At 39.3% G+C, this 24,509-nt stretch overlaps 1 protein-coding gene across 3 annotated transcripts in view; it reads left to right on the top strand.

The window, feature by feature from the left end:
• Positions 1-23,770, top strand: part of LOC132828202 (leucine-rich repeat-containing G-protein coupled receptor 6) — a 264,676-nt gene extending 240,906 nt beyond the window's left edge. For all 3 annotated transcript variants that reach the window (XM_060845144.1, XM_060845146.1, XM_060845147.1), the window contains 7 exons: positions 4,427-4,492; positions 5,800-5,871; positions 9,979-10,050; positions 11,634-11,759; positions 15,542-15,702; positions 18,944-19,024; positions 21,366-23,770. In XM_060845144.1, coding sequence (XP_060701127.1) covers positions 4,427-4,492; positions 5,800-5,871; positions 9,979-10,050; positions 11,634-11,759; positions 15,542-15,702; positions 18,944-19,024; positions 21,366-22,624 — 1,837 coding nt within the window. In that variant the 3' untranslated portion in view covers positions 22,625-23,770. The remainder of the gene's footprint in view (positions 1-4,426; positions 4,493-5,799; positions 5,872-9,978; positions 10,051-11,633; positions 11,760-15,541; positions 15,703-18,943; positions 19,025-21,365) is intronic.
• The last annotated feature ends 739 nt before the right edge of the window (positions 23,771-24,509 follow it).

The following is a 24,509-nucleotide window of genomic DNA, read 5'->3' as shown; positions in this document are numbered from 1 at the left end:
ATGTGATAAAACTTCAGGAGTTGTATAAATTATGTATGAAGGTTTATTATCACTGTTGCCACAATGGTAGTGAAAGTGGGTTTTCAGTTTTCAACTTTCATTGTCTGATTTTACAACCAGATAAAATCGATGAATATGGTTTATAAAGGAAATATGGGCCTGAAATAGTGATAACTTGACCGCATTAAAGTATTTTTGGGAAAACAACCTTTGCCAGAGAAGAGAAGCAAAACATAACATGGAACTGGAAGACTCTCTCTACCTGCCTCTCAAAACGCAGTGCCCGGCGATAAAATCAATTAGAGAAACATCTATTCACCAAAAACTCAAGGATGTTTTTGGATTTTGACACTGCTGAAGTTGGAAGCCATTCATTGACCAACCAACCCAACCACCCCGTGGCTCAACACTTTAACTCTCCCTCCCACTCCACCAAGGACATGCAGGTCCTTGGACTCCTCCATCGCCAGAACATAACAACACGACGGTTGGAGGAAAAGTGCCTCATCTTCCGCCTGGGAACCCTCCAACCACAAGGGATGAACTCAGATTTCTCCAGTTTCCTCATTTCCCCTCCCCCCACCTTGTCTCAGTCGATTCCCTCGAACTCAACACCGCCCTCCTAACCTGCAATTTTCTTCCTGACCCCACCGCCTCCACCCCACTCCGGCCTATCACCCTCACCTTGACCTTCCACCTATCACATCTCCATCGCCCTTCCCCCAAGTCCCTCCTCCCTACCTTTTATCTTAGCCTGCTGGACACATTTTCCTCATTCCTGATGAAAGGCTTTTGCCCGAAACGTCGAATTTCCTGTTCCTTGGATGCTGCCTGACCTGCTGCTCTTTAACCAGCAACACATTTTCAGCATTGAACGACTATAGTCTCAGGTTAAAATCTAACACCTCAAGCACCTTGAAGAGTTTTTTTGTCTGAACATTCACAATCTCCTTTTGTACCGTAAACTCTCTTGTAAACTTTGCATCTGTGTTTTTGTGTGTATTTGATGTCTTTCCCTGTTTTATTATCTTTCTTGAGGTTAAGCAAAAAAAACTCTTTCTTTGACTTGCAAACCTTACAATCAGTTCCTTAAATTTAACTAATGCTATATTTTAAATTAAGTGTTGTTTAGCTTGTGCTGAAAAAATAAGTCTTTTTCACTACCAACAGTATCAAATATCAGGGAGCCAATTCACCTCTCCTCACCAAGTTTGGGAGTTCAGCCAGTACATTCCCACAGGCAAATGGCAGAATTAAAGTGGGAAATAAATTGTTCATTCAAACATTGTTTAAAGAAAATTCTGCAAAAAGGCTTTCTTGACCTTTGATATTAATACTGTCTACTGAAAGGTCCACATTTGATGCCAATAGAGCAGGACAGTGTAAAGCTTGAAAAGTTTAAAAGTGTTGATGCTAGAAGAATGATAAGTTATAGATAAGCACTATTCACTCAAGCCAACAAAACAGATATTTTGCAAAACTCTTGGTAAAAATCTAGCGATAGAAACTGAAGCTGGAGAAACAGACAAATTAAAATTGGAACAGTGAAGATTGGGATTGGAATTTCAACACAAGCAAAGAAGAGAGTGAATTTCCAGAAAAGGCAAAAGAGCAAAAAAGGAAAGCAAAGCAACGGAAAGGAGAGAACTTCAGGAAATTGGATATTTTATTTGGGAATTATTGGCAGTCTGCAAGATATCCCTCCCAAATGGAAAAGGACAGTTCAAGGAGAACAGAAGGGTTGTAAAAGCCTACAATGTTTGGCAAGTTCAGGAAAAAATTGAGGACAAGAGAAGGAAAATGAAAAATGTAAGTGAGAACAAAGGTGTATCTCTTTCTCTCTCTTTCTCATTCACTCTCACTCTCATGAGGATATAGCACACCCATTGATCATCCCAGTTTGAGAGCCACCTCTCATCTAAGGCTGACATCAAGGCAGTGATCCAACATCACATCCACTCAGCAAGCACCACCTTCGGATGCCTAAGGATGAGTGTTTGAAGACCATGATATCTATGCTGACACAAACATCCTGATGTATATAGTCTTCTATATGGCTCTGAAGCTTGGATTATGTATAGACAACACCTTAAGCCTCTCGAGAAGTACCATCAACATTGTTTGAGAGGGATTCTCCCACATCAACTGGAAGGATCATCAAACTACCATCAGATTGGTTGAAGCAGCCAGTAGCACCAGCAATGAGGCCAATATCATCCAAAACCATTTCCGCTGAGCAGGTGACATGCTTAGGATGCCTGAGTTCTGACTGCCAAAGCAAATCTTCATTGTCCAGCTCAAAGAAATCACTTGAACGAAAGAACAAAAGAAGCATTTCAAGGACTCCTTGCAAGTTTCCCTCAAGGAATGCAACATAGATGTAAATGCATGGAAACCCTCATTCAGAAGAAACCAACATGAAGGAACTTCTTGTATGAAGGGACACAACTCTTTGACAATGCCGATTGGCAAGAAGTATGGAAAAGGAGCTAGAGAAAGGAATGTCAGTGATTAACATAGATTGAGTTTGCTCATTACTCAAAATGAGAAGAGTTGACAATGCAATACACAATCACACAGATTAGCAATAAGAGTCCAAAAAGATGAAGCTTTTAAAAAAACACTTCTAGTGGGCTGTTGACGCCCTTGGGAGTGGTGGTCACTGATAGCATTGACATTGAGATTCTTAGCTTTGTCAGTCAATTGAAATTCCTTTGACGCACTTCCTTTTTTAATGGATTGGAATCACTCAGAATATGATAGAGTCTCCCTGTACCTGCAGCTCGGCGGTTTTGCCTGGGGTTCCAATTCATTAACAAAACATGAAGAAGGGTCACACAACTTAAAGTTAGCTCTGTTTTTGCTCCACAGATGCTGCTAGATCTGCTGAGTTGCTCTAGCAATTTCTGGTTTTGTTTGTGTTATAACATGATCCACATTTTACTAGGCATGGAGATAAGAGCAGGAAGTGGGCTTCATTAAAGAAGTTGAGATTAAAAAGTGCATGTTAAGTAGTAAGGCTAAAAACTGGGCAGTACGAATGTGCAGTTTTATTATGTCAATCCCCAGATAAATGAATGAATGAAAGTATGCACAATGCACGCTCTAAATTGCAGTCGGAACCAAATGATGTCCAGTTTCATAGCAATGTTGAAATATTTTATGTTGAGCTATATAATAATAATTAGTACCTATAACTTTCCTGACATATATTATTCTCTAAAATCCCACATAATCTCAATAAATATCCATTCATTTTGCTAGTCTGGATGCTGTCACTTTTTCCAGTTTGTCTTGCAGATGTCTCATAGGGAACTGAAAGTGATTTATAAAACACGCACACACGGACACACATACACGGACACATGAACACACACATAATTATGCCTTGTTACCAGATAAGCATGCATAGTTTCCAAAATAAAATCTAAATTTTCAGGGTTAATGTTGAGTTAGTTTTATTGTCACCTGTACTCAAATGAGTACAGTGAAAAGTTTACCACACCATCTTAAGATATAAAAAGCTATATATAGAGTCTTCAGTACAAGTTCTCTGGAAAAAAAAATAGAAAAATAAAGAAATAGGAAGCCCAGCAGGATGGATCATAAGAATAAATTAGAAAATGGAAAAATAAGCAGTTCAGAAATAGTCCTTCCAAGCCAGTTCATGCTCGCACCTATGGGCCTTGACTCCAGTCTGTGCAGGGTTTCACCTGTCCACAGACCCCCAGAAATCCTAAGCTGCCTCTTCTGATTTCACTGACTCTTCTGACTTGGCATATGTTGTAAATAGGACTATTTTGTGAGGTTCCTAATCCTGGTTGTTTATATATGTTAAAATAAACATTGTGCTCTCAACTACTGTACTTTGAGCTATCTCATTCAGCATTTCTCCCCTTCTCCTTCATGGTGATATCACTGTTCTAACTATTTGTTTGCAACTGCAGATATTCTTCTGACTGCCTGATTCTTCTAAAACCTCCATTGAAGATCAGGCATCTATTATAGAAACTGAACTACTTTCTCGGACATTGAGTTGTATTGATCAGAACTTAAATGCTAAGTGCTGAATTACCATATAATTAAACAACTTACAATTAATTATATGGAGGCAAGTGATAGGGTCAAGACTGGTTATATCACACTGATTGCCAATAGAGTCTTAGAAATCACAGATCTCATTTTATGTTTCAAACTGGTACACAAGCATAATAAATTTCCCCATGCAAATTCTCACCAGATGTTCTAAGTAGTTTCTAACACTAGAAATTATGTCTATCACATCATCTCAATACAAAGCCAATCATTTTGTTCATAAATTTGAAGCATAACAAGATCAACATTATTTTGGAATCAGCAGTCACCTAAACATATAGTAGCCTTTGCAAATTATGTATGAATAAATAGGTTTTTTTTATGCCTACAGGGAATTATCATACAATCAAATTCATGTATTGCCAAGTTTTCACAACTGTCAGAAACTTGAAGAAATGTAAGTTCTTAATCTCTTAGTTTCTGTGAATGCAAATTCCTTCAATACTTAAAACTGAAATTTTCCTACTTTGTGAACTGGAGCATTTAACAGTGCCTTATTGTTTATCTGTTATTTAATATTCGCTGTCTTCACGCTTCTGCTTGTCTTGCAAGTTGTCATTTCTAAAAATGTTTATTTCCTTCCATATGCTCACAGGGAATGTTTGGTTACTCATATCCTTTCATTAAATGCTATTGAAAATGATAGATAATGATTGTCTAGAAGAAGTCATATCTCAAAGTGTCAACCCTCTGAATTAGCACAAAGCCTAAGGAAGAAGCAGTCCAATCATTTATTCTTCCATGATCCAACTCAATTGATTTGTAATTCTTTCAAGTTTTATAATTGACAATTGTAAATCACTAATAATCCAAGAAAATATAATTTTTTTTTCCCCATACATCCATAAGTCTAAATTCACCAAGGGCTATTTAGACAGCACTTTCCAAACCCATGACCACATCCATCTCAAAGGACAAGAGCAGCAAATACATGGGAACATCACCACCTGCAAGTTCCCCTCCAAACCACTCACCATCCTGCCTTGGAAATATATTGCCGTTACTTCACTGTCACTAGGTTAAAATCATGAATTCTCTCCCTAAAGGCATTGTGGGTCAACTTACAGCATCAACTCACTCTTCCTTCTCAAGGGCAACTAGCGATGAGCAATAAAGTGCTGGCCCAGCTAATGATGACCACTTCCCATTGAAGGAACTTGTAACAAATCATTTTGAAATCAGCATATCTCGAGATTCAACCCCTAATTCTTCTCCCATAAGACTGCAATGAAGGCAGCAGAACTGGGTTCGGTGCTGCTAATCTAGAGAAGAGAGAGTCGTACTGTTTGGCAACAGAGACACTGGAAAGGGCAAAGGTTGGATATTAAAATTAGAACAGAATTAGGTTGGACTTTACTGCCTCCCAGAGAAAAGTAGTCTGGCAATACTCAAAGAATGTACATGTAAAGAGTCACCCTCTTGGGTGAGATACCAGATGGTAGCTGGTACCCATGAAACCATATACCCAAGCATGAGCCAATGCCCTCAGGAAGAAATTGGAAGGGAAAATAGACTTTCAAGGATTAGATAATGGCGGCGTATCTTCTATTTAACATGAAGCCACTTCTTTAACGCTTGATACAAACCACTTCCGTTACGTTTTGTCTTTTCTCATGCCAAAATGATTGATTTTTTTTCCCCTGTCCCCTGAAGCAAGAATGATGTCTTGAAACCTTGATCTCATTGTACTGTTTGTCTTTTCAGTGGCCTACAGCATAATAGAATCACTGAAATCAGAGCTGACACGTTTCAACAGCTAATGGCCCTGCGATCTCTGTGAGTAGGTTTTCACATTCTTTCCTGAAGCAGTCTTCCCAAATGAAGTTTTACTGCACTGTTGATAAGACAGAAACCCGATTCCAGGCACCAGGCTGGAACTCAATCACACAGGCAGTCATATAAAATAAGATGCTTGTGAATGCTCTTTGTAGGTATAGCATCAGTTGCTCTTCGGGTGGATGTTTAAAGTAATTGGAAAACAGTTACAAAGACACAACATTGCTTCCTCCTCTTGCCTTCAGTTCAGAGTTTTGTCCAAGCTGTAGTTTACCCTACCTGTATTCTGTCATAAATGGCCATAAACAATTGGAAAGACAAAAAAGAAATCAGCCTCCAGCATGAAATACCATAACTTGCTGCAGTAAATAAACTTTGTTCGTAGTCATTTGCGCCTTTTGTATTCATTGTCCCAATTCAACAAGCTGTGTGGGAAAGTGACTTTTTCTCACAGATGTAACCCTCAGTTACAAAACATTAACCCTTGGCGAACAATAGTCCATCGACATCTTATGTTACAAACTGACAACCCTTATTAAACTATTTAACTGAATTTCCATAACTGTTCCTTATCCATTCCAAGTAGTTTGTGTTGCTCGATAGACAATTTCCAAAACAAAATCGAGCTTATTTAATATCACATTATGACATTTTTTTTTGAAAGAAGAGAAAAGGTGCATTTGATTCTCAACAACAGATATTCAAAATACAAAATTGTTTTATTGAACATTATGTATCATTAATGAGCTGGTGATTTCTCTTTCTGAGCATACCGCTACCCCACTGGGTATCAACGTAATATCTAGAAACTCATCTCCCCTTGCCAGAGCTGTCTGGACTGGGCCTTGAACGCTCCACTTTCTGATTTAGCTGTAAGAGTGCTATGGCTTTGACAAAGGCTCATTGTTAAAAAAACTGGTAGGCAACATAAAAGGAAATAATAAAGGATTTTATACACAGATAAAAAGTAAAAGATTAGTTAAAATGAGGGTAGGGCTGTACAAAGATAAAAAGGAATTTGTATGAATAGTAAAGGAATGGCAGAAATATTAAAGTTCACTTTGGTTTAAGTTACAAGTTAGGGTCTGCTGAAGGTACATTTTTAAGTGCGCTGATAATGGCCCGAATCTGTTCTGGGTTGGTATCCCATATTTGCCATCGCCCCTTAAACAAAAAAAAAGCCTACTTACCTTTCTCCAATCTTATGATCTGATTTTTCAATGGAAGGTATTTTCAAACTCACCAAACATAAAATTCTTATGGAAAAGCAAGGGAGAGAATCTTCACAGAACCCCGTTTTATATGGCCCTAGCTGCTGTATTCTGGTAAACAAGAAATTTAAGCACCTCAAGGCTTCTTTGTAAACCTACCTAGACACGATAAATATGTTTGAATGTGTTAAGTAAATGGATAAAGGAATAAGCTAGCAGATGAATGAGGTAGTTGATGTATGGGCTGGTAAAGTGACAGTTGGGTAGGGTGGCAAGTGGGTAAGATGGGTAAATGGGTCAGGAATAGTGGAGTAGATTGGGGAGGTAATATTCAGAGTTTCAGTGGATCATACGTCAGGTCAAATCTGGTGAAGTTGGGTGTCAGGTTTGGTGAGGGAGGGGAGTTACCAGCATTTGTGTCTGTTGTTCTTGTGGATGGGTCATAGGTTGGTATGTGAAGGAGCCAGGTGACAAGATCAGGTGAGGGACAGAGTCAGAGGATCAGGAATAATGGTGGAGTTGAGTACGAGGTGTATGTTTTATACCCATTCAGGCAATATAAGTGATTTTAATCTGTTCAATGTTTTCTATGTAGGGAGGTGCTGGCATAGTGGTAATGCCATTGTATTGCCATTAAGCTAGTGTCCTGGGAGCACGGGTTCAAATCCAACCATAGCAGATAGAGATTTGATTTCAGTCAAGGAATCTGAAGTTTTTAAAAACAAAACTAGCCTAATGGTGTCCTTGTAGCCAATGTTTTAAAAAGTCTTGTTCACTAATGTCATTTTAGGGAAGTAAATCTGTCCTTCTTACCTAGTTTGGCCTACAGATCTACAGCAATGTTGTTGACTCTTGGCTGCCATCTGGACAGTTAGGGATGGGCAAAAGGACTGCCTTCATGCTTATGTCCCATTAATTTTATTTTAAAACGTTGAGGTAAACATGTTAAAACTGTCCAGAATCTCCAGCTCACAGTCAGAGATATTTTTCATGGAGTCTTGTAGAAGATAGAAATTGCCCAGCAAAAGTTCAGACTTCCAGAAAAATATTTAAAAATCATTATGACGCGACGGCTGTGAAATCCCAACCTGCATTTTAGTCTACGGCAATAACCAACAGTTTGGAGATCGGAGAAATCTGGGCCAAGTCACTCCTCTGATCAGTAGAATTACTTAAATTATTATGTCCTTGCAGGAAAATGGTATTTGGAATTAGTAAGGCAAGGAGAGAGTGGAATTCTCAGAATAAAATTCACATGTGATTCAGATCTAATCACATGGAGGTAATTTTAACTTGGTCAGTGGTCAGACAATGAAAGGTATTGGGCCCAATTGTAATTCTGTCAAAGATTTAAAATCTCCATCTCAATCAGTAGTTGACTAAAATGTGCTTGAATTTTCTTTTCACAAAGTCAAAGGAAGGGAAAGTTAGGAGGAGCAAATGCTATCAATCACAGTGAATAACTCATCCGGCTCTTTCTGGCTCCACAAATCAATTTTGTTTTAATATTCTCAGCATAGAAGTAAACCTACCTTTTTAACACCTGGTATGCAATGCTCATATCAATTTTTCAATTTTTCACCCTACGAAACAAATGTTTTAGTTACCAGTACTTTATGACTGGGTGCAAGGGATCAAACTGGTGATACCTACTGTGTTGAGAAGGCGCCGTAGGAGTTTAAGACATGGCCACATAGAGCTTAAGAGCATTTCCTGATCAGAGGCTTATCAGACTTATTGGCCCAGATCTTTTCAGTCTCCACACAGAGCAGACACCTTGTGATAAACTTAGTGAATGCCCAACAGCAGTACTTTTATACTGCACATATAAATTGACCCTCAATTTCAGATGAATATTTCAAGACTTCAAAGCTCAATTTATATCCTGACTTCAATGGTAATTGTTGACTAGCAGTTTCCGATTTATTTCAGATTTTCAGCACCTGCAGCACTTTGCTTTTGATGACAAGGCTTAATTGAGAAGCAACATTAGAAAATCTAGGGTTTTTATCATTTGTAAGAAGTAGTGGTTAAGAAGAAATCTAGTAGAAGGCATCAAATCTATCAGGCTTCATTGATTAAGTTATGAGGTAGGACTAAGTGGGAAGCTATTTACACTGGCCATTGAGTTATTAGCTAAAAGGCATAAATTCAAAACCAACATTAAAAGAGTAGAGGAAAATGTTCAAAAATTTGTTTTATGCAGAGAGGCATTGGGATATAGAATGTTCTGCTTTGAAAGTAAAATTCATAATAGTCTTATAAATGTGATATAAGTAAGTATTTATAATTGTTTAAAAAGTAAAAAATTATAGGGACAGGGCAGGAGAATTAGAATATGAAACTGGTGCTGACATAACATACTGAAAGGCCTCCTTGTTTACTATTTTACTCTATGATCCAAGTATAAGCTTATTTGCACTCTTAAGAGTTTTGTGAAAACTATTTCTGTTCACCATATACTGTTCGGGGCAAAAATATTTCTGGGTTACAGTCAGTTAGGAGTGGTTAGCCCTGTACTTACATGCTATGTAAAGATCATATGTTTCCAGTATATGCAGTGATGGACAATTCCGTAGCTTACAGTTGAATTTCTGTTCATTTCCCCTGAGTTCATTTTCTTGCCTGTAAATCTTCATGTTCATTGGCTTCCACATTGGAATTTTGCTCAAGGCTACCTCAGAATAGGTGATGATCAAAGTTATATTTGAGGCTAAAAGTCAGCAAGTTCTTGATACCAGAACCTAACATTTTGAATTAGTACGACATGCACCTCAATATCCTGCATGAAATGTTATGCAGCTCACACTACATGTAATATGGCTTGTGATGAAATTGTAGTATTTCAAACTATAAGTTGGACATTTACCTAATAATGTTGTTTTTTTCACTTCAGAGATCTTAGTTGGAACAAAATAGCTGAAATTCACCTTGATGCCTTTGCTTCATTACGTTCTTTAACAAAGCTGTAAGTGTTCATTTTTAGTGTTTTTAAGTAAAATGTTGTACTTCTCAGAGAATTGCAGATTTAGCTTCCAATAATAAGAAAACTGTTTAAAATTTAACATTATTACTTTTAAATAAATGTAAAGAAACTATAATGTGATAAAATATCTATTGAGTGGTCTAATCATTATGGTTTCTTTTCACTTTCTCTATCTCATGATAGCATTCAACCTTTTCTGTCTATTGTACAATCCGGAGTACCAAGTGCCTTCCAACTACAATTTGTTTGATCAAGCCAGGCCATCATTTTGCACTACCCTCCGTGAATTTAAGTGATAGAAGTATTCAGTATTTAAATAACATTTTTATCAGTGGTATTGAAAATATGGAAACTGATGGATTGACAGAAGAAAATTGAATTATTTCAAAGTCATGTTAAATTGTTTCTCTTGTAAAATGCTAGCAAATTTTAAAAGAAGCAGCCACACTTGTATATTAAATTATGAATTGAATTCTTATTTTAAAAAGGAAGTGGAAGCAAAAAATATTTCACCTGAATGGCAAAATCCTGTAGTTGGTCAGACCATTATTTACATTTCGTCACAAAGTTGGTAGTGATAATCCTACAGTTCACTTGTTGACTATGTACTTCACATGAATAATCATTGGTGTAGACATAATTGTTCACAGAGTGCATACTCAGTTCCAGAATTATACAATGTGCATTCAGATATGATTGGTTGAATAAGCAATCACTCACAGGCCCCTCACTCATTTGATATTAGCAGGGAATATGAGAGCTCTCCACCATTCTCAGACAGTGATGTTAAAAAGATGAAAAAATAAATTGCACACGGGACACAAATAAAATAACAACTTACAAAATGATTTTGCAATCACTTGGGTAATTTTCATGACCCTAATTGTAATTGTAAGAAGAACTCAACTTATCCATTCTTTCCTCACTGCAATCTGACAGCTTGCAATTTTAATCTGAAGGCAGCAAGGAAAGGGTGATCTTTAAACATGCACCTCACGCCTTGATGGCATGATTCGCGCTTGATCTGTTTTGACTGGAGCTGAAGCTGCAAAATGGTGCCATCAGGCCAAACCTGACGAAACTGAAGGCTCTGACAAACAAAGAAAATTTTCACATTTAGTTGTGAACCCAGATAGCTCCTTTGGGCTGCGCAATGAAACATTAGTCCTCCCATTTCCTGCAGTTCCCTCGTTGTCCCCCTTCAATCACAATCACCCCTGTCTTGTATCCCTTCACCAGTTAATTAGCTGACTGAAGAACTGACAATTACCAACGTTTGCACATATGGGTACAGTCAACACCCTGCCCTACCTACAACACAGAACAGTCGTGGCTGCTAGTACTAGGTACTTTGACTTTAGAAGTAGAGAGATTTTGTTTACTTAGGTGCATCTCCCCAGTAGAGGCACAGTCATAGGCACTAGTTCTGTGATGAAAATAGATTATAGTAACTTTCAATGGAAACATTTGTAAATAAATCAGGATCTCATGTGTTATATCTGAATATTCAATTCATCACAAATTAACCTTTAAATGCAAACCTTTAATATATCTATTATTAACAGGGATCTGACCTACAATCAACTTTCTTCCCTCCCATTGAGTGGTCTTAGTGGATTGACGCATCTGAAGCTCAAAGGAAACCTGGCATTATCAGAATCCTATTCGGAAGACAGTTTTCCCAAGCTAAGGCAGGAAAAAATAATTTATTAAAAGTCAATCGTAATTGACTTCATTTCTAGACATTGAAAAGTTTACTCTCTGGTGTAGAACAAAATAGAAATTGTTTTCTTTTGTTCATGTGACACTTTATACTGTCTATTTAACAAAAGTGTTCTTGATCGACAGAAGTGACATTAGCTTAAAGGGACACCATTTTACATCTGTGTAAAAATATTGCCCCCATGATTTTTTTTAATCTCTCTCCTCTCACCTAAAAATACACCCCCTAGTCATGAAATCCTCCATTTTAGAGAAACGACATCTACCATTAACCCTATCTGTACGGCTCATGATTTTATTCTCGATTTGAATGTAGATGTGGAACTAGCAATAAAAGTCATGGCAATCATATTAGATTAGATTCCCTACAGTGTAGAAATAGGCCCTTCGGCCCAACAAGTCCACACCGACCCTCCGAAGAGCAGCCCACCCAGACCCATTCCCCTAAATTCACTCCTGACTAATTCATCTAACACTATGGACAATTTAGCATGACCAATTCACCTAACCTGCACATCTTTGGACTGTGGGAGGAAACTGGAGCACCCGGAGGAAACCCACGCAGACACGGGGAGAATGTGCAAACTCCACACAGTCAGTCACCTGAAGCGGGAATTGAACCCGGGACCCTGGTGCTGTGAGGTAGCAGTGCTAACCACTGAGCCACCATGCTACCCCAATAACCTGAAATTACCTTTATTCAATATTGTAAGCAACAATATAAAAAGATTAATTCAGGGAATTCTACATTCTAGAGTTTTAAGGAACAATTTAAACTTAAAGAACTTAATGTGATGAGTTCAAACCAAACAGGAGAAATCCAAGCAAGTAACTTTTTGTAACTAATCATAACTCTTAATTTAAATGTGAAACATAAGAAAAAAAATGCAGAACTTTGTGGTGAAAGAATTGCACTGATGTTTTTTGCTTCCTGCATAAGAGCTGCACAACTTATTGTTTGAGAGGCAATTTTACTTCAAATCATTTCACTTCCACTTGTCTTGTAATTGTTTAATAAAAAAAAGAATTAAGGTGAAAAATAGATTATTTGGACATATAAATGCTAGACATACAAAGCAGTTTAGGCAGCATAAGTGGAGGGTGAAAGAGAATGTGTACTCGTGGTCTGTCACCTCCCCACAGAACAGTGTTACGCCGACACTGCACTGACATACCAAGTGAATGGCTCTGAAGGCTGGATATCTCACTCCTGAGCTGGGAGCACAGGTGGGAAATTTACCTGGCCTCAAACCATCAGATTTTTGGTTGAGTTGACAGGTGCCTATTGGAGGGGATGGCAAGTGTGGAAGGGAGCTGTTTTAAAAGCCTGATTCATTGCTGTGTATTTTCTTTCCAGCTGCAAAAGCAATGCACTGAAAAGCCCTCTGCCAGAATTGAAATGAATAGTAGCAGGGGAATCTGGCCCCAAAACTCCTGAGGTCACTCTGATTGCCTCATGACTGAATTTGCCAGTCAGATCACCTCATAAGTTGAATGGAATGAAATGCTGAGGATTTGCTCCTCCAATCACTTGCTGCTTTTTTCCTGTTCTTGATGCTGACAGGCTCATTATTGTCCTTGTCATCAAGGCTGAGTTTGACCAAGTATGGCAAAGCTAGAGTTAATAGGAAATGGCAAAAACGTTCCATTGGTTGGAGTCATACATAGTACAAACGAACATGCTTGTGATTGTTGAAGAGCATCTCTGCAGGTGCACCTCATGATAGGTCCTCGGTCTTATCTTCAGCACAAACTTTTATCCATCATAAGTTCAGAAGTGTTCATTGACGATTACAGAATGTTTTTAAAACTGGATTACCTACAGTGTGCAAACAGGCCCTTTGGCCCAGCAAGTCCACACCAACCCTCCGAAGAGCAACCCACCCATTCCCCTAACTAATGCACCAAACACTACAGGCAATTTAGCATAGCCAATTCACCCGACCTGCACATCTTTGGACTGTGGGAAGACACTGAAGAACCCGGAGGAAACCCATGCAGACCCGGGGAAAATGTGCAAACTCCACACAGACATTTGCCCGAGACAGGGATTGAACCTGGGTTCCTGGCGCTGTGAAGCAGCAGTGCTAACTACTGAGCCACCGTGCTGCCCCTTAAGCTAGGCAGATATAGGGAGAATGTATAAACTCCACACAATTGCCCAGTGCAGGATTTGAACCTGGGTCCCTGGGGCTGTGAGGCAGCAGTGTTAACCACTGTGCCACCATGCCATTTTGTTCAACTGGACTGTTAATCCAGAGACACAAGTAATGTTCTGGGAACCTGGGTTCAAATCCGGCCATGGCAAATGGTGGAATTTGTATTCAATAAAATCCTGGAATTAAGAGTCTAATGATGACAATGAATCCATTGCCAATTGTCAGGAAAAACTTATCTGGTTCCTTTGGGGAAGGAAACTGCTGTCCTTACCTGATCTGGCCTACATGTAACTCTAGACCCACAGCCATGTGGTTGACTTTTAACTGTCCTCTGGGCAATTAGCGATGGGTAATAAATGCTGACCTAGACAGTGATGCCCTCATCCCATGAATGAATAAGAACACAATAAATTTTAAGCTACGGCTAAGTTGACAGACATCTGTCCTCAATGCATTGGCCTTCCTCATGCTATGGACACAATTTTCCACTGCTCGAGGTGAAGAGGAGGGAATATAATTGAGTGAGTAGGCCTTGGAAGAAACACGGCCATTGTTCTCCATCTCAGCTGGAAGCGCAATGAGCAATCTTCTCAGCCTGCTGTCAATTGGGGCCCTTAAATGTTCAATGAATGGCCATTTAAGAGCCTCACCTTCATAGCTCCCTGATCACCTCATTCTCTGGTAAGCAATAAAGGTGGTTATTTTTCTGACCAGAAACTACGGCAACCTGCCTACTCAATTTGAAGGTGGTGCTCCACTTGCTCAAATCTAGGATTGCTTGAAGGCAAGTACAAGGAGCTATAGCGCAGTGTCAGAAATTCACCCACATGCCCTTGCCTCTGAATCCCCACCTCAAGTTACGAGTATAAGAAGTACTTAACTTTTTCCCACTTGATCTCCTGAAGAGTAGGCTTGGGCTGGTGAAGTTTAGGACCCAGATGTTGTCAACTTTTGATTTACTGGCAGAGTCCTGGGACCCGTGGCCTCTGATTCACAGAGAAATGCTCTTGTCCGCTCTTAATAAGCTAATTGTTGGGCATTTGGATGGGGTTTCTTGGTGTTGGGATTGGCTGCTTCACCACCATCAGACCTAAACCAAAAGTGGCAAAATTGCATCTGATGATATTTCAAACCAAGTTTTTCTGACCAATGTTGGCTTATGGTAACTCAGCAGTTGTACCATAAAAAATGATAAAAATAATAGTAGACTCGGGAAAGGTCTTGCAGCAATATAAGTACAGTTGTCAGAATTTATGTATTTTTCAAATCAGCAAGGCATTAGTGCACAGTGTATTTGTGGAAATCAGAGGAGAAAACAGATGAAATTATCGAATTAACGCTCACGTTTGACAGGAAGAACCATTCATATCACAATTTAAATATACAAGAGCACCTTTGCCTGTAGGAATGCAGAGTACATCATGCAAACAAACTAATGCCCAATTACGATTTCACTGCTATCCCTGAAACAAATCTAAACAGATTTTTTTGCTATCTAATGATATTGTTGATGTATAATAATACTTTGTGTATTTAGATTTATAGATTTACAACTTATAAATTAATTGTAAAGTTTGTGTCTTGTATTGCAGAGTGTTAGAAATGCCTTATGCTTACCAGTGTTGCGCATATGGATCCTGCAAAAATAATTACAAGCAGTCTAACCTTTGGGATGCAGAGACTACACTCAGTGATGATGAAGATGTCCAGAAAAGAACTATGGGTGTTTTTCCTGTCCCACCAGACAGCAACTGTAAGTATAATAATATTGTTCCAGTTGTGTTGTTATAAAAAAAGTTCATAGACACACTGGAGAAGGTGTAAAGATAGACATCAATTATAGTAGAACTGGCTATATGTACATATTAGGAGAGGATTGGCTAGGTCACTTTTCTGTTGAAAACAAGAAGACTGAGGGGTGCCCTACTAGAAGTCTGCAAAGTTATGAAAGGTTTTAATAAAGTAGATACAGAGAGAATGGTCAAGCTATTCCAATTAACATTTGAACAGATTTGATCAATGATAGCTGAAAATGTGTTGCTGGTTAAAGCACAGCAGGTCAGGCAGCATCCAAGGAACAGGAAATTCGACGTTTCGGGCAAAAGCCCTCCAGCATCTGCAGACCTCACTTTTTACTCTTTGATCAATGATACTCTTACTTATGTTAATCACTTTCCGGCCAAGATTCCAAATTTGACCTGACCTGAATTCATTCATTGGAGGAAGTCCACTCAGTACAGCAGTAGGGTGCAGACCAAGACAGGTCTCTTAAAAGGTCCCTAAGGCACTTTGATAGCAGCTGAGGAAAGTTAGGTCTGCAATAGTTGAGGGCTAATGAGGCAGGTAAGTGACTGCAGGGTGCAAAGTGGAAGAGATAGGTAAGGTGCCAGTTAAGAGAAATGGTTAGAGTGCCAGGCGGGTGGCTTTAAATCTACCTCTTAGTCAGGTGGCTGCACAAAGGTATCATGAGCTATGGTCACAGTGGTTAGTTCTTGTACCCCAGTAGCCAGGCTTGTGAGGCACCCAGAGCCTCAAAAGCAGCTGATACACAAGAGTGCTCCAGAATGTACAAATATTCAGATCACCTGAGCATTAATCACATGAAATGCTTTCCTGTTTATTAATTCTGCTGCATTGCAACACGCAGTATGTGCAGTTAATGGCACCTCAGAGGACCCAGTTATGTTTCTGAATCCAGTTGCCCGGACTGCAGCGCTGACCTACTCTTGGGAAACTGTGATTGTGCCCAGATGGCATTATCATTGTCCTGATACACTTCTAGGGGCACAACTGAGAGATCCCATACAGGTCACCCATTGCTCACTGGAAGGATCCAGTCAAGCAGCAGTGACCTTCACAACCACCAGCAGAATATGGTCTCCTATTCCTGAGCCTCTCAGGTTCCATTCAGCATCCAACATAGTTTGATTCTGTGTCCCAGGACTTACAGAGCTTTCATCAGCATTTATTCATCCCCAGGATATGGAGTTGGACCTTAAAAGCCCTGGCCCTCCTGCACACACTGGACATTCTGGGGCCCTGTGGTTGTGACTTTTCCTGAAATGGGTGCTCCTCATCCTCCGCTTTAATGCTGCTCCTGGGCTTGCTGTTGGCCCTGTTCGTCCTGCATTTTCCTTCACATTCTTAGGAGGGCTATTGCAGTGATATGTGACCAGTGACAGGATCCAAGACGCTCAATGGAAATGACCTAAAATGGGAACTGAAGAAACAAAAGAGTTTCTCAGATGTCAGTCATTGGCAACTGTAATAACTCAGGAAACCTGACTGTAAAGGAACATCCTTTATTATTAGACTCCACATGAAGCTCACTGTTCTTGGCATACATTGTGTAGTCCCAGCCCAGGATAGATACTTCTGCAGACCCATCCCTGAGTGACATTCCCACTGACCTGGGTCTTTTTTTTAAATTTAACCTATTTTTCTAATCAACCTGTACAGAGATGTTATTATACACCTCTGGAACTGGTGGGACTTGAACCCAGGCCTTCTAGTCCAAGAGTAGTGGCACTACCATTGTGCCACAAGAGAGCCCTATAGGTGTGCTTTATAATCTTTTTGAACTCATGTTTCTAATCAACCAGTTCAGAGATGTTATTACACACCTTTGGAACATGTGAGACTTGAGCCAGGCCCCATGGCTCAAAGGTAGGGATGCACTGCATCAGGTGATGAGTTCCACTTGGGCAGGCCATTGCCTGTTGCTGAGGGAACTCATACTCACCGAACTCCACATGAAGATTAATTAGTGATTCTCCTTGGGCCTTAGGGGGTTAATACAGTAGCACACCCTGCAGATGAAGGCTGAGCACACTCCTCCACACAGTGAGACATGCTACTCCTGAATAACAAGAGACATATTCTATATCCATCTCCATGCAGCCATGGTGAAGGTGTCATCCCAACTGAGTGGTTATCAAGAAGAGAGTCACCAGAACTCCATAGAGCTGCAGCATAACCTCACGGCTCTTTCGCATAATCAGATAAAGATGCAGAACAGAAAGTTTAGAAAGAGCAAGCAGATCTTGGCCCCCTTGGTGGTCATGCTAAACCCTGCCCTGAACTAAAAAGAGGAAGCTAGGTTAAAGCAATGATACTCAAATATTGCTACCACCTCCCTCCATATCATTATCGCCAAGATACTAGCCGAAACCCCACTCCCTCTGTTTTATTCCTTTCTATGCAGGGCCAACTCCTTGATATTTTCCCCATGTTTCTTCAGTTTACTAGACATGATTCTCACACAAATTGACTTTTTGCTCTACTGTTCCATTGTGCCTTTAGATTTATATAGTCTGACTGCAGCAAATCTCTGACAACTTTCCAGAAATTTCCCAATCTTCACTACTCCCCAACCCCCTCCTTATGCCAACCTTCCTCACTTGCAGCTCACCCTTGCATGATTTCTTAAGTGACACTCCCTGCTGGAAACTCTGTAATCATGGAATCGTAGTTTATGATCAAAACCACAATAATAATGCAGTGTTTATACGTTAAAAGGGTCACTTTTTCAGAGAACAGCGTTCATCAGAGTTGACTATCAACTCTGATGAGCATACAAACTAGAAGCAGAAAGAGGCCATTTGGACTCTTGAGCCTGCTCTACTATCCAATAAGGTCAGAACTGATTGGATAACTCCATATTCCCAGCTAACCCCAATATCCTTACATTGCTTACTAATCAACTATCTATCTACCTCTGTCTCAAAAATATTCATAGAACTGCCTTTTGGGAAGAGAGAAAAATCATTCTCTTCTCTCTCTTAAATGAGTGACTGCTTATTTTTAAACAGTGACCATCTAGCTATGGGTTTCCTCCTTTCCACATCAACCCTTTAACGTAATATCGGTTATGAAAATATTCTACCCAATATGTTGCTCAAAAGTGAATGCAATGTTCTATTTTTTTGCTGGCTCTGCTAAAATTCTCATGAAATCATCTGCTAACATTATTTTCTTCTTTCAAAAATATACAGTTTACCTCGATATGGATGATTTCCAGTTCGATGTGGACGATCCTAAACTGCATCCCAGTATTCAATGCACACCTGCTCCTGGTGAGTCACCAAAATGCTTGCAACGCTCCAAAAGCAAAAGAAATAAATGCAACTGAAATACCTAGTTCCAGATAAAATAGCAACAATATCCAAATATGAAGACACACCCCAACTTCTGACTGATCCCATTTTTGCTAGTAGAGGAAAGATGGACGGGTGTAATTCCAGTTTCCTCCCACAGTTTAAAGATGTGCAGGTTGGGTGGATTGGCCATGCTAAATTGCCCATAGTGTCCAGAAATGTGTAGGTTAGGCGGATTAGCCATGGGAAATGCTGAATTACAGGGATAGAGTAGGGGGCATGGGTCTGGATGGGATGCTCTTCAGAGAATTGGTATGGACTTGATGGGCTGAATGGTCTGCTTCTACACTGTGGGGATTCTATGATTCTATGAATTCATGAAAGAAAAGAGACCAAATTCAGCAAGTGAGGACTGCAGATGCTGGAGAATCAGGTTTGAAAAGGTTGAGTTGGAAGAGTTGAGCAGGTCAGGCAACATCTGAGAAGCAGGAACATCGATATTTCAGACATGAGCCCTTTATGTCAGAGTGCTGAGTTCAACCAACACCAGTTTGATGGTTGCAAGGGCTAGTCCACGCGGTGGAGATCACAAATTTATGGAGCCAATGTAAATGTTCTTAAAGTGTGAATAATGTCTGTTTAACTTTAATGACTTTAAAATATCCTCTTTAAACTGGCTGCAGTTGTAAGTGATTATTTAAAAACAAACCTCTGGTTCAAATAGGTAGCGTAGTTTTGTTTCAGCAGTTCTTTGAGATTTCTTCATTAATATGTTCCCGATGGCTTCTCGTTGTGAATGTTTGGCTGAATTACAAATGCTACAATAACCTCAGCAAGAATTTTTCTGAGTTCACAGTTTGATTAATAGCTTGGAGAGACTATTAAAGGATTCAATATAAACAGAAGTTAACATTTTAATATAAATTCAAAACAAGATTTGTAAGCTGTCATTGTTTCATGATTTAGATTCCTAGAAGTTTATTTTATTTCATGTTTGCATGGCTCCTGATCTCTTCCTTTAGTGGATACTTATTGAGTGACAGTGGAATTGGCACACATGAGCACAGTGTGGAAGACTGGGAAGTGGATAGGTTGTGGTCATGAGATAGCATTCAGTTGAGATGTAGGAAATTCAAGTTGAAACTAAGTTGGCATGCAAAGTATGTAATGTTGAAAATGTGGTGCTGGAAAAACACAGCAGGTCAGGTGCATCTGAGGGGCAGGAGAATCAATGTTTTGGGCAAAAGTACTTCATCAAGAATGAGGCTGGGAACCAAGGGGGTGGTGAGGTAAATGGGAGGGGGTGTGGGGCTGGGGGGGAGGGTAGCTGAGTGTGCGATGGGTAGACGGAGGTGAAGGTAATGGTGATAGGTTAGAGAGGAGGGTGGAACAGATAGGTGGAACGAGGATGGACAGGTAGGACAGATCGTGAGGGTGGTGCCGAGTTGGAAGTTGGTGCCGTTAATGTGGATCACAGCATCAATGTGGATTTCACCAGTTTCCTCATTTCCCCTCACCCCACCTTATCCCATTTCCAACCTTCCAACTCAGCACCGCCCTCATGACCTGCCCAACCTGTTCATCTTTCTGCCAACCTTTCTGCTCCACCCTCCTCTCCAACCTATCACCATTATCCCTACCTCCATCTGCTTATCACACTCTCAGCTACCTAGCCCCAGTCCCACCTCCCCCCCACCTCCCATTTATCTCACCACTCCCTTGGCTCACAGCCTCATTCCTGATGAAGGGCTTTTGCCCGAAATGTCGATTCTCCTGACCCCTCAGATGCTGCCTGACCTGATGTGTTTTCCAGCATCATACTCTTGACTCTAATCTCCAGCATCTGCAGTCCTCGCTTTCACATATGCAAAGTATGTAAATCATTCAGGTTGGGAGTGTGAGTTAGAAAGGCTAAAATCATTTACAACAATTGGGACCAAGTTCCAGCCAATCAAGCTCATACTTCGAGCCAACCTGCGTCCATCACCTCCTGGCATCTGTTTTTCGTGCTGGCAGGCTAGATTTATCCTGGATCTATCCCTAAAATCCTTGAATCACTGCACTTTTTAACCAAGAGAGTTACAATCATTTGGGAAATTTCCAGACCTGAGCTATCAAATTGGACAGCCAAATCCCAGTCCATATTCTAGCTTCAAGCAGAAAATATAAAATGTCTGTAACCTTGCACCACACATGTGATTTTGAAAAGTGGTTAAAATATGTCAATGAAAAGATGCAACAAACTGAGTAAAATAAATTACAGAAAAGTTTGTATTCTTATTTCAGTATTTCTAACATTACATTGTTAAAATCATTGCAGGTCCGTTTAATCCATGTGAATATCTTTTCGAAAGTTGGATAATACGCCTTGGAGTTTGGGGCATAGTTCTTATCTCTGTGGTATGCAATGGACTAGTCATCGCAACTATATTTGCATCATCCAGCTACCTATCTCCAGTGAAGTTTGTGATTGGTCTGATAGCAGGAGCCAATATGTTGACAGGGTTGTACAGTGGAACCTTAGCAATTGTTGATGCAATGACTTTTGGGCAATTTGCAAAGCATGGTGTAAAATGGGAAACTGGCTTGGGCTGCAGAATAACTGGATTTGTATCCGTATTTTCCTCAGAAGCATCCATATTGTTCCTGACTCTTGCTGCTGTCCAGTGCAGCATTTCTGTGTCTTGTGTCCGTGCTTATGGAAAATCGCCATCTTTCAGTAGTGTGAAAATTGCTGCTTCTTGCTGCATGGTACTATCATTTGGTGCAGCTGCATTGCCTCTGTTCTCAGTTGGAGAATTTGGGACTTCACCTCTTTGCCTCCCATCTCCTATCCCCGATGGAAAACCTTCCACTCTTGGCTTCATGGTGGCTCTAATCATGATGAATATCCTTTGCTTCCTTGTTATAACTGGGACATACACCAAACTTTACTGTGACCTAATGAAAGGTGAATTTGACAGCATCTGGGATTGCGCCATGATTAAGCATGTAGCTTGGCTGATCTTCACCAACTGTATCCTATATTGTCCTGTGGCCTTTCTCACGTTTTCTTCCCTGCTTAACCTTTTCTTAATCAGTCCAGAAGTAATTAAATCAATCCTGCTGCTGGTCCTCCCACTGCCTGCTTGTCTAAACCCTTTGCTTTATCTGTTATTCAACCCACATTTCAAAGAGGATCTTCGCATGCTCCGTGAGTATAAATGGCAGAAAAGGTGCCGATCAAAACAAGGCAGCATAAATTCCCTCACTTCCGAAGACATGGACAAACAGTCATGTGATTCCACCCTAGCACTGATGACCTTTGCGGATAATGAAATCATTCTTGATTCAACTGACGGGCTTGGAGTTCTAGCAAGTCATCGTAAGATGATGGAGGCCTATCCATTTCCTCCTGTAACTCTAATTCCATGCCAACAGAGGAAAGGCAATGGTAAAGACGAGAACTATTCAACACGACAGTCTTTCCTCACTGATGAGGAGCTGTTGATCACTTCAGAGAAAACAGAGCAAGTCCACAACAATATTCAGATCAGCCTTTATCCAACCAAAGGACCTTCCTTCACATCTCATGTATAAATATCTGAACTAAGTAATCCCAAGAGAGGCACAAACCCCCTGGGAATTACATAATGAAACAAAGAACTGGATGAGGTAACATCAAACAGCTAAGTGGGATTACAATATTGGGGACACCTATGAGTAGCTGTTCAATCATTCAGCAGAGAGAACTGCCATAGATTTAAGTAAAATAATGGATGGTCAGGGGTAAGTTACAGATATGAACTGGTCTTCAGATGGTTTGTGGCTGGTCAGTGTGTGAATAGCAAAGTTACACATATGAGCCTAAAACCAATGAACCACTTATTTTATAGGCTTATAAAAGTCACTGTACAATGTTAAGAAATAATGTCTTTCACAGTGTTGATTTCATTAAAGGGAAAATTCATTAGCACTTGAATCATGAGACTCCTAATGATCCAATGTAAATGTATACCGTGTTGAAAACATGAATGGAATTTGATGGCAGCTTGCTGAGTTATATGACAATATAATGCCATATATACTCTTCATTATATTTTTTACAATATTAAGTCTTTTGGTAGATTTGACAAATTACTCCAGCAGAGGAAAGATAGTTGAATTGTTCATCTCACATATTATCATATTCGGATAGGAAAGCATGAGTACATGATGGCTTTAAAATACTGATTTTTTTTTATATTTTGATATCTTGGTAGAAGTGAAAGTTAAATGAACAATAGAAATATATTTATTACAATAGGAACTTTCTGCATAGAAACACTATAAAGCCTACATTTCTATACAATTGGACAGCACAACAAACCATGTATAGTAAAACTACCTCTTACTAGTACACTATATAACCCTTTACTGACAAAAAGGTTGCTTTTTATAAGAACTGTTTAAACTGCTTAGTTGTAAAAATATAGAAAGTTATTTGGATGTACATATACATGTACTGTACTCTGTTTTTAAGAGGCTAAACTTAGTAAATTTATGTCAGAGTAAATAATTCTTGTCATACACTTTGTCATAAATTAATGTATTCAGAGCTCTCCATTACATTTTTATTCTTTGTTTCCATTTTTCTTTTGTTTAACTGTAGAAATTAAGGCAAGCAACAACAAGGCTTCAATGGAGCAGCATGCTATCTGTCTTCTAAAGTACTTGTAGATAAAATAAAGCTTTAACCAACAGCAATGCTGGTCTCTTAATACACTGATTTAATTTAGTGTTATTTTATTCAGGATCTTTCCTGTTTTCTAATCAAATCTATCAATAGACAAGGAGAAGCCATTAATATTATTTTGTCACCACACAATGCTTGTTGTTGCTGGCTAAGATACAAAAATATTTTAAATGATCAATTGATCATTTTTTAAATTATAATTAAATTGAATATTGATAAAAGGGAAACAAATGACCTATTACTCCAATCTAGCCAGTTTTCTTCAATTTAAGTGTAATCAATCATGCACTAATGTTTCTCTAATATAAATGTTTCCTGCCCTTGGTAATGTCTACAATATAAGTAGACTGCTGGGGGCAGTCATGTTGCAAACCCACTCAGTATGAAAAACATCCATGGTCAACATAGTTTATAACCTGCATCAAAAATACAATACATGATGAGTTAAAAGTGTGAGAAATTATATATATATAGATAGATAGATAAAATGACTGAGTTTGTCAGAGTTCCTTAATTACTGCATGTAGTGAAATTTGATTAAAAGTATACCTGTTCCAAAGAGATCATAGGATCGATGTTCCACCGTATTTCTGTCAAGCAATATTTTAAACTTACTAAGTCCTTCAACTTACGATCATATATTAAAATGAATTATTGATAATTAACAGATATTAGAGAGGTATGGTATCAGATATATGCTAATTAGTGACAGAAGATTTTAAATAGCTTGCACCAACTCACTAGACAATT

This window comes from Hemiscyllium ocellatum, chromosome 26, assembly GCF_020745735.1.
Source record: "Hemiscyllium ocellatum isolate sHemOce1 chromosome 26, sHemOce1.pat.X.cur, whole genome shotgun sequence".
Lineage (NCBI taxonomy): Eukaryota > Metazoa > Chordata > Chondrichthyes > Orectolobiformes > Hemiscylliidae > Hemiscyllium > Hemiscyllium ocellatum.
The sequence above is the reverse complement of the archived record's forward strand: the minus strand, read 5'-3'. Positions and strand labels throughout refer to the sequence as shown.